Genomic DNA, 11,272 nt, shown 5'->3' with positions numbered 1-11,272 from the left:
TTTCCCTAGAGAAAGATTCCTCTCCGTAAATCAGGTTCATTAGACCAAGGGAAAGAAGGCAATTTTTTTTTTTTCTCCTCAGCAGTTAGTGCATTCACTTAGGACTTTCAGACCAAAATGCACTTAGCAAACAAACTCACAACAGAAAATCACAGTAAAGAGGGCCCACCCCTGAGTGATAGGTTCAAGTAATTTCTCCACATTGGGCAGATGAGGTGTCTAAGTCCAGCATCCCATGTTCCAGGGGAGTTCTGCAAGTGCCAAGGTAGATGTTTTTTTTTGTCTGAGCTGATTTTGCACTGCATCTATCTTTGGCATACTCTGAGAAGCTTTCAATATTAAGATCTTTGCAAAGCATTCTGTGACATTTGAGAATTAGTTTTCTCAGATGCTTAGGCTTGCACAAGGTTAATGAACACTCTCCTGGATGTGTGGTAGCACAGGCAGTTTGGCATATACTTTCTAGGAGAAAGATGGGCAACTACAATGCTTAGTAAGAGCTGCATGTTGGATTTTTGTCATGTTTGAGAGATGGGTGTAATGGCATAAGTACGTTTGGGAATCTTTTTGCAAGACCATGTGCTTCACAGCCCTCATCAGCATGCCTTTGCTTAAGAGAGGCTTATCTTAGCCTTTCTTTCCTGTAGTGGAACTGTCAGGGCCCTGAGAATACTCATAGGCCTTAATTGCACTGACCAGTCTCATCGGGCTCTCTGCCTATACTACGGACTTGCCCGACAATCACTGGACTGTGTCTCACTCTGGTTACCATCATTGAACCAGATCTTTGACCCTGTCCATTAGACTGACTTCTCAGCTTTCCTTTGGACCTGCCTTGTCACCACAAACTCATCTGGAGATCTGGACTCTCGGCTGACTACTGCTGCCATCACCGTGTCCGCCCTGCTTGCCTTGCCCAGGATTGGATCATGGGCTGGCAAGGACCTTGCCCTACCAACCTTATTATCATACTTGACTCCCAACTCCCTATTCATTTGTTGCTTCCAGACAGGAAAATTTGATGGGGGAAATCAGGAAAGACTTTCACTTTCCGCTATTGCCAGTCCTGAGAGAGTCTTGTGTTGCGTCACACCACATCCTACCTACCTCCTTCAGTGCCCTCTGCCATTTTCTCCTTTTTGTCTGAAGGAAATTGCTGCCTCTTTGCACTTTCCTTCTTTACAGGAGGCCACAATCCTGCTGGACACCTCAGCACCCCAGCATAGAAGAAGGCAAGACATGTGGCAGCAATAGAGATAGGGCAAGACTTGAAGACTACTTAAAAGCAAGGGGCAGGAACAATAGACACACTTGTAAATGGTAAAAATTCCATATTTGATATGAGTAGCATTTTTCAGCATGACAGCTTTTCTAGCTACTGCCAAGCTGTCATTAACTATCCCTAACCATCTTCTTTCTGAGAAAGTGCCCACTGATGATAGGAAGTCATGGACATCGACTACTAAACTTCAGCTATTTAGGTTCCAGGGGTTAATGAGATACTCAACAGCAGAAAATCTTGCAGGACAATTAAAAACCACATACAGATTTTGCCACTTATAGATCAATAGAAACCTTCCATGGAAATTTTCCGCAGGACATTGTACCCTCACCATTGTCAACTGACATACACACACATGCAAATATTCTAAAAGCCAATGCTGTATCAAAAAGCTGCACTCCATAAGGGAATTCTGAAGCCCTTACCAGCTCTAGGCGGGCGATATGTCCTGCAGTCGCTGGAGGGTCGCTTTTTCATATAGAAGTGACAATTATCAGACCACAGGCAGCAGTAATAGAAGCTGATGACATCATAAAGCCAATGGGAAAAGCCAGGTATCCGGGGAGGCTTCATGAAAGGTGGTGAACCCCAGTCATGGCCTCGATCAGGTGTGCTGCCTCCTGTGGAGTCATGCGTGAGGATTTGGGTTCCTGTGGAGTCATAGCAACACTGCTGTCCTGCCGCGTACTGGGGACTGGTTGAGAAAAGCAGGGAGAAGTCATCGTTCAGCTCTGTGAAGTCCACTCTATTTAGAGGTTATTTATTGCCTTTTTATGGATATAGCTAAATATTTTTGTTGCCAAGTTTTATACAATGTCCAGAGGTGATACCTCCCAGTTAGATTCCCTCCTGCCTTCTTATAAATTAGACCAGATCAGGGATAGGGAGGGAGGAGTTTTTAACCAAGGCAGTAAGGAAGTTCTGTAGGCTTTATCACTACATGAACATAACACTCTTTAAAATTGTTCTGATAGACTGCAAAGAATAACTTGAACTTAAGTAGATGAATACAGGAAAGGCTTGATCAAATCTCTTTTAGACATTAGCAGTTGTTTAGGTATCCTAAGGTTTAGCACAGTACAATTACTGAATCTAAGACCTTAACTTCATCTCAGCAACGAGGGCCAATACGTCAATAAGAAGGAAACAATGGTTGCTATGAACCTGACAGTTGAGAGTCCAGAGACCTTTGTGACTTCTGTGACTCTGCTATCTCTGAGGTGGAACAAGTCATAAAAAAAAGTATGCAGTTTAGAAAATTTTCTTTACCTGGCTTGAATGGCTCTTACACAATGCACAGCACCAGGGTGATAAGTGCACACACTCCCCTTTTCAATGTCACAGCCATAATCTGTCTGAAAAAGATCAATGCTCGTGCTTAATGGGTTTCTTTCCCCATTGTCCTTTCTATTTTTATGTCTTCTCCCCACCCTTTGTTTCTGACATATGTGTAAAGTCTAAATGAACTGTTTGAGGCTGTGTGTTGTAGCGGGGAGTGATAGGAAAAACAGTGAATTTAATATTGAAGAGATTGGAGCAACATGTTAGTCTAACCCGAGCATTTTGCAGTCTATTGCAACAGCCCTTGAAGAACAGATGCAGCTAGATGGGCAATTCAACTATAAGCGCATAACAAACACAGACCACGCCAGACTAAATTTAACTTTTGTCCTATGTTCTTAGACAGAGGCAGTGCAATAGATTTGATTTTTTTTCTTCACATGCTTTTAACTGTAACATTTAAAATACACATCATGTTTGGAGCTTTATAACCAGGAAAGGATAGTAACAAAAATTACCTAACCTTTTTTTTTTTTTTTAATATGCATAAACACACTGCCACCATTTCATGTCATAAATAGGAGAGGTGAGATCAGCACTGTAAGTGAAATTGTAGACTAAATGGCAATTGATTTCTTAGCTTTTGTCAGTTCCTTGTTAACAGTGAAGCTGAGAAGGAGGAAGGAATCAGGGGACAGGAAATAATGGATTATGACTGTGGACTTGAGCTCTGAAGTACAAGGTAGAAGGGTTTGCAGCAAATTATGATATACTAGGCAGAAGTGTGGCCTGCTTCTTCCAACATGGGATATTGTCTGCAAACAGACTGCCATCTTGTAGGATCTTGAAGAAGTCATCCCAGCTCCACAGAGTTCACTGCTCTCCCTGAGTGTTTTCTGCCTGCCACTGGAACTACTGTCTTAATTCCCTGTTTGAAGGTGATTTCCATCTGCTGTCCTACAGGCACTTTCTTTATTCATACTACCTGGATGTAGTAGGCTGTATCTGCCTCTGCCATTTGACATGCTACTTGTGCAAATTTAAATATAATTTCATTTCCTTGTAATGACTTTTAGAGAGGGAACAGGGGTGTGTGTGGAGTATGGCATTCCCTAAGCTTCTGCTTGGAACGGTAATAAGCCAGAGAGATCGATTAATAACTTACATGGAATCTGCCAGTGTCAGCTCTTGCCTGTGCCAAGGTGCAAGGACAATCTATAATTTCTTCCATGAAGTCCGGAAGCTTCTCCTCCTTTCTGTCCCATTCTATACATTTTGCAGTTGCCCATGCATTTGGGTCATTTCTGAAGTCTTTCCCAAGGTGCCAAGCCAGTGCATGTTCTCCGCTCCAGATTGATGGAATGTAAAAAAAAAAAAAAAAAAAAAAAGCGCCAAAAAATAGATCTGATAGCTGAAGAAGCACTGTTTTGACAGTAACACTGTGTCTTAATCACTAACTATAATTATGAAGAATCTTTCAACTTGTGAGTTGCTATTTCATTACAAAAGGCCACTGCTTTCTTTTTCTTGCAAAAAGCAAATCAAAATTTTCCTAATTTAGAAGTTGACATGAGAACATGCAGTAAGTATGCAATAACAGAATATATTTTAGCACTTGTAAGTCTGGCTTACATGGATCTTTTTAGAGATAGGTTTTCTATTCATGCCTTTTCACATCATAGTTCCATTTAGGCCAGAATGAAGAACGTCTGGATTCTCTAACAAAACCGAACCCTGTGCCCCAGTAGTATCAGGCCCGATGGCAATAGACGGGGAGAAACCATTCAGAATCCTTGAAATGTTCCAACGCTACTCTGTTCTCCACCCATGAAAAAATATCATACATGAAGTGTAATAAAAAAACCCTCAAGAAAGAAAAAAGGTTACCCTTCTGTGGGTAGTGACTCCTAAATGCTAAAAAAGATTCTGATGTATTAGTAATATGTTCTAACACTGAAGAGGTGGAATTTATATATTCAAAGGGGCTACACCATTTACATCAAAAACTACAGACGTGGAAGAATTATCAGGGAGCATGCAAGCTTAGAATATGCGTGGAGCACTTACAAAGGTAAATCACCAAAAATCATGGGGAAATGTACAATGAAATAAAAGGAAGTGGGCATAAAATTTGTAGGAATGCAAAGGCCTGCACACAAAATAGAAAAAAATTAAATGCAGAGGAAGGCCTGTGGCTGCAGCGACAAAAGTTCCACAATTAGGGCCTCCTCCACAGTTGTGACAAAAGAAACCAGCAGGTTCTATTTTGCTGAGGGTACTGGGTTTGGCTGGGGTGGAGTAATTTTCTTCATAGCAGCCCGTATGGTGCCATGTTTTAGATTTGTGACCAAACCACTGCTGATAACACACCAACATTTTAGCTATTGCCAAACATTGCTTGCATAGTGTCAAGGCCTTCTCTTTTTCTCACACTGGCTGCCAGGGAGTAGGATAGGGGTTGGCAAGAGGCTAGGGTGGAACACAGCCATGACAGCCGACCCAAATTGACCAAAGGTATATTCCATACCATAGACCATCAGGCTCGGTGATAAAACTGTGGGGGAGTTTTTCCAAAGCAGCCCTTACTGGGTGACTGACTGGGCATCGGTCTGCTTGTGGTAGGTGGAGAGCGAACGCCTTTGCATTGCTTCCTCTGTGCCCATGCCCCTCTTTACTTATTAAACTGTGTTTATCTCAACCCATGAGTTTTTCTCACTTTTGCCTTTCCAGTTCTCTCCCCATTTTTTCACGTGAAATGGAGTCTGAGTCCCAGTTTTAAATGTCAAAGGAGACAGCAGTTTTAATACAGGAAGTAACAATAAGGTACCTATGACAAATGAATGTCGTGATGTACTTGCCTCTGCCCATCAGAATAGTTGCTGGGTGTAATTCTTAAAATTCCAAAGTCCCACATACTGTAATTTCCTTTAGCAGGTACAGGAATGAAAGAGAATTTCCCAGTATTGGGGATTTCTTTTGCCAAAGTATAAAGATATTTCCATTCAGCCAACCAATTTTCTGAGTAACTGTCACCTGTCACATAGAGGAAGAAAAACGTTTTAGACGCTGGAAAAGAACAACTACCACAAGATTGAAATTACATGTCTCCACCCATGTGTAAATGAAGAGGAAAAGCTGACATTATTGTCATGAGTTATTTATACTTGCAGATCTCTTCTTGAGGCCTCAGTGAAGGTGACTGCATGCTATGCAGAGCTCTGCACATAAGTTACACATGTGATGACTGCTTGTACGCAGGTAGCAAAAGTGTCACTTTACCTGTTTCCTGGTATCCCCAGACTTCTATGTTGATGTCGGTTGCTGCAAGTGCCTGCGGTGTCCAGGTAAGAGTTAAGTTTCCATCAGTGTTGGGAGTGCCATAGTATTGCCATTTTGTCTCATTTACCAATGTGCATTTTTCTCCATCTGAAACTTTACTGTGATGTACTGCATTACAGAACAGAGAAAAAGGATTAATGACATTTCTGCTTTGCGTAGCTCTGAAAAGTTCTCACTATGTTACTTAAGATTTAGCAGTATTTCTCCTGTGTATATTTTCTAACAGGATGTGTGAAATAAAAAGAGTAAGCTGAAGTTGAGAGAATGCAACCCTTACCAATATCTGTAGTCCTTAGATTACAACACCACAATGCAATTATTTTCTGATAGAAGTAGCTACAAAAAGGGAACTGTTTTGCTCAACCTCGTTTTTAAGCAGGACTTTTTATGAGTTAATTCTGCTGCTGCTGTGAAAATTCATCTCTCAAAATATGAATTAACACAAAGGCAGCAAGAATGACTTTTCTGAGGTTAAACAGCCTGTTAAGGAAGAAGAAAAGTGATCTAAAGGGAAAGGCTTATACAATCTTGCATCCATGGAGTAAGAATACAGAAAGAAGAAGGATAATGTAGATATAAGTAAGTAACCTGATAACCAAGTTCCAGAGTATGGAAACGTCAGTCCGTCATCTGTAGAAACTTCAAAAGGAATGAAGCCAGTCTCATACAGCAATGGGGAGATGCAGTGGGCTTTTCCATCCTTAGCAACATAGCCACTGGTTTTGATTTTCTGCTTGAACCTGTTGATGTTGAAAACACTTTTCAGTGTCACCACTGAGAGGAGGAAAATTCCGAATGTCTCAGTTGTGTTTCATTAAGCAACCTTGTGTCATGTGTAGATCATTCCAAGTCCCGTGGCTGTTTTGCTTGTAGCAGTGAATATAAACTGGAAAAATTTGTGTGTACTTTGTGCTTGTTACACCAGTGTGGATTCTGCTGTGCACTGCACAAATACACAGCAATCTGCAAGCCTTAGATTTACTATTTAATTACTGGGGGAGGGGGGTATGATAAATTAGCAACAAATAACAAAGGGACAGCAAGAAGACAAAGGTGATATTGTAGGATTAATAGGATTACAGGGTGGCTAACATTGACCGTGATACACAGGCATTGGAAATTTCTGGTTTTGTTAGGTCTTTTGCCAGTAAATTCTGTGAACACAACAAAAGTAATTTCACGCTGTTCTAGAATTTCTGTGGCAAAGATTAACTCAGAACTCATTGCTCATTGTTTAACCATCTGCTTCCAGTTAGGGCTCTTGCCCAGTGCGCTAAAGTATAATCCCACCTGTGACTCTTCGGGATTCGTATGGTGACTGCATAGCTACTCCAAGTACTGTAGGGAGTTGGGGCCTGCCAGGACGTAGAACCTTTACTTGCCTGCACTGAAATTTATATTGGCTATGATAATGCAACTGTGCAGGTAATTCAAAGTACACAGTTGTGTTCTACAGAATGAATGCCGGGGTAAAAGGTTTTCGCAATAAAGGACTAAAAACCTTTTCAAGTGCTGCTATCCAGATGGGAACGACTCCAAAATCTCACTCAAAACCTGCTGTGGAAAGAATGTCAGGACACTGGGGTCAGTAAAATTCAGTGTACCATATATATTGCATGTGTGACTTGTACCTAAGTGTGATACAAGCTGCCACGCTTAGGATCCACAGTTTTGTCTTATGGGAAAAAGGTAAGGTGTCCTACCTACATTTCTCACTGTTTTCTCATTTAGATTAATAAATGAATACTTATTTTTCACAAAATGCAAATGTGAAAAAAAAATATTCACAGCAAAGAACCCCGAAAGGAAGCTCTTTTAGAAAAGTCACTGTTTTGATATGTTAAGGGAAGAAATAGCAAAGTAATGATTGTGTTGCACAATAACTTGACCTAAATGAAATGATCCTCTGCAGAAATACAGACAACACGTATCCTTGAGGGTGAGGGTTAGCAGAACCTTTGCATGTTTCAGGGTTCTGACAGCCTTATAAAGTAAGTTTTCACTCCTGTATAGACTAGTCTTGTTTTGTGGTAATTACCTATTGTCAGAAAGTGAGATTGGAAAGGTTCACCTCGCTTTGGCAAAGAAATATAAAGTCATGGCCCACCTGCATGCTAGCACAGAAGAGGCATTAAAAGCTGTATTTTCAATCAAAAAGTCTTTGCCTCCCATCAGAGATCCTGAGTATGGAGAAATTTGAAGACAAAATTCTTTATAATCAGGACAGCAAATCCCCAAGGACTGGCATGTCACCTGGCAAGAGCAGGTACCAAGCAGCTCCCCACATCGGTGTGAGCAAGAGTCTTGGGCTCCTTGTTAAAGGAAGAAAAAAACATAGTCAGGAATCTTCTTGAACTCTTCTCGATGCTCTCTGAAACAGCAGTACATCATCTAAAGGATTAGTGTAAAAAAATGAAGTAGGCTGGTTTTGTTAGTTTAGGAATGTATTTAGGTGAAGGCTGTAATCACCTGCACATTAAGGTTGCTCCATTTTGAATAGAAAAATACACTTCTTTACATCCCAGCCAGTACATAATTTCGCCAACTTCATGGGTATTTTTACATCTAATAGAAAGATAAAACTCCAGAGCAGCCCATCGGTGAGTGTCACTAATTGTGTTTATTTCGGAGGGTAGGTCTTAAGCAAATCAGAATGGGGTCCCATCACTGTCAACCCTACATGGAAGGCTAGCACTCTTGGATGAATGGAAAGCTAACATTAGTGACAAAGTGTGCTCCAACATGAGATTATGAAAAGCTACTGAAATTTATTTCTTTTGTGCATTTTATTCGAGTCTAACCTTAACAAGGTAGCTGTTAAGATGACTAGGTCCACAGAGAGGTGGCTAGGCCCTTGGCTTAGATCTGGCTGAGGTCTAGCTGAACAGACCATAAGTAATTGGACATGACATGAAAAATTGCTTAACACAAATAAAACAGTGACAAGTTGGCAGATGTTACAGTAACACTGTGAGCAACAGCTGGATTTCACAAACAGCTAAGGAGGAATTAAGTGAGATGGACAAGCTGCACAGACAAGTGGGAGCACTGAGGACCTTTTGGGGAGTGGAATCTTGCAAAGGCAACACTGCTTGGGTAACTATCAATAATACATGCAATGCTGAGATGACCTAGGTAAGTATCAGAAATTCTAAATTTGGACATGGATGTAACAAAATTCAGACCAATGATGAAAAAGTAATTAGGGGAAGGTTGCTTATATGGGAGGACACGAGCAAAAAAAAGGGAGGGATCAAGGTGGGAGGTGAAGAACAAACATGGGAAAATGGAGAGAAAGGAACATAAAAGGAGCCAGTCACACATAAACAAGCTGCTGGTCAGTACGTTTCTCTGACTGAGCTCTGCACCTGATCACCATAGCTATTTTTTAAAATCCTGTTGCCATTTTCTGTATCACCTCACTCTCTTGTGTGTGTGCATGCGTGCACATGTTGTTATCATAAGTGAACTTCAGGATGAACTAGCCAGTCAGTAGAAGGAGACCCGCACTAGGAAAGACCCAAGGTCTGAGCTGTTGACCATGTAAGGGACTTGGGATCTGGGCTTAGCTAATTGGTGCATTTAAAACCTATGCTAGCATGCAATGTACTTGTGAATGTGGCGGGTCTGTGAATCCAGAGAGAAAGGATGTGTTTGTGGTTTTGCTAGTGATCTTCCATTGTGACCAAATGGAGAGGAAGAGCAGAACTAGGTGGTGTGTAGGTTTATGGGAGTGCTGTCTGTGTTTACCTGGACGCCAGTAAAAGCACTGCTCTGTGTTAGCCTGTGTGGCTGGCTGTGTTAATGTAGTGGCTGTAGTATGTTTATCTGCCTCTTTGCAATAAAGGCTCAGCCTCCATACTGCGTGGATCTACAAATAGGAACAGCAGTATCCACATCTATGGGACTGAGACAGGGGGAATTTCCTGAATCTGAGAGTACAGCAGATCTGACTCTAGTGGATTGAGAAAGAGAAATCTACTGCTTCCAAAAAGTTGCTGGATTCATCTACTCCTCAAAGATTGTTAACAATGTACGAACAAGACTAGGAGAGGAAGCAAGAATTTACAGTCACCCCTCATGGGGCTGAAGAGCAATTGCTTGCAGTTCCAGGTATGTCAGCTTCTGTTGAAATGAGGAGAAAATGTTGCTCAGTGTTGTTTTGTGTATGGGGTGGGGGGACGTGGAGGGCTGTTTGGTTTTTTTGGTAGGATGGAGAGATCAAGGAAATGAAAAGGTAGTAAAATCTCTCTTTGTTTTTCTCTTTCTGTTGGCCTTCCTCCTTTATCCTCAGATGATATGTGGGTGTGTGGCAAGAAAGAACAGGAACAGTAGTAAGTCAGAAATAAAAGTCAGCCTTCATTCTATACCAGAAAACCTGCCTATGATGGAGGTAGAAATGCTTGTTCAATATAGGGAGCTAGAAAATTGTTCTATGTCTTTAAAAATAGACTGCATTCTCCAGATTGTCTGTTTACTTACAGAAAAGATCTACTATCCTACTGGAAATTACAGAGGAAGGGGCTGAAAATGACACTGTGCCGGTAAAAGCCAGCTTGTGTGCCTTTGCTTTAGCTTGTACAAATGGTATTAGCAATTTCTTACTGAGATGTATATTCTGAAATTCAGAAGTCAAAAATGTTTGTAGTTAAAAGCAGCAAAATTTCTGAAAGTCACTCACCTGCATTCCAAAGAGCACTGAGGGTGAAGAGACTGAAGAAAGAAATGTTTATGCCAATGAATTTCATATTTTGTCCAGGTGATTCAGGACGACTGATTGTGATAGCCTTTGTGCCTGTCCGGGAAAAGCCTTTTATAGAAACACGTGTCCAGAAAAAACCCAAGATTCTCACTGTTCAAAGGTTTGTTGTAAATTACTGAAGCAAAACAAATCAAAGGAGATGCTCCTTTACAGAGGTCATCTCTGATTCAGGAAAAGATGGAGGGGGTAGGGGAGGTAGCCAGTAGAACCCCCACACATTATTTTAATAGTTACATTTTTCTGAAATGGAAGGAGATGTGTGTTGTTTTTACAAGCATTTCTGCTCCAAAGTTCAAGACCACAGGGTTATTGGAACAAGATACGTGTTTTAATTTTATTGGAGGAACTAAAAGCAGTTATCAGTATGAAGAACAATCAAGAACAGATGCTGACAGTACAGTTTTGTTCAGGAGATAATGAGACACTGAGAAAGCACGTTTACTGCACAGTATGTGCCAGCATGAGGGTTGTAAACAAGAGACGCAAAAAGAGATTCTGAGAAAGATATAATTGCAAATAGTGGCATGATGTTAGAGCAATGAAATGGATTACAGAAGCCTTCCAACAGAAGCACATGGATATTCTGGCTAAGAAGTAGGGCAGAGCTG

The 11,272-nt window shown here is 41.1% G+C and overlaps 1 protein-coding gene across 1 annotated transcript in view; it reads right to left on the bottom strand.

Annotated features, from left to right (window-relative positions):
• SUSD2 (sushi domain containing 2) overlaps positions 1–10,650 on the bottom strand; it is a gene marked incomplete at its 3' end in the record, with an annotated part of 17,615 nt that extends 6,965 nt beyond the window's left edge. Inside the window, exons 1-8 of the mRNA XM_009710259.1 lie at positions 10,584–10,650; positions 8,010–8,214; positions 6,491–6,642; positions 5,843–6,010; positions 5,422–5,596; positions 3,729–3,930; positions 2,552–2,637; positions 1,708–1,976 (exon numbers count right to left, since the gene is read on the bottom strand). Of these exons, the coding sequence (XP_009708561.1) occupies positions 1,708–1,976; positions 2,552–2,637; positions 3,729–3,930; positions 5,422–5,596; positions 5,843–6,010; positions 6,491–6,642; positions 8,010–8,214; positions 10,584–10,650 (1,324 nt within the window). The remainder of the gene's footprint in view (positions 1–1,707; positions 1,977–2,551; positions 2,638–3,728; positions 3,931–5,421; positions 5,597–5,842; positions 6,011–6,490; positions 6,643–8,009; positions 8,215–10,583) is intronic.
• Positions 10,651–11,272: the final 622 nt, after the last annotated feature.

Source organism: Cariama cristata, unplaced genomic scaffold (assembly GCF_000690535.1).
Source record: "Cariama cristata isolate BGI_N322 unplaced genomic scaffold, ASM69053v1 scaffold10301, whole genome shotgun sequence".
NCBI classification, from domain to species: Eukaryota; Metazoa; Chordata; class Aves; order Cariamiformes; family Cariamidae; genus Cariama; species Cariama cristata.
This window is presented reverse-complemented; position numbering and strand designations above follow the sequence as displayed.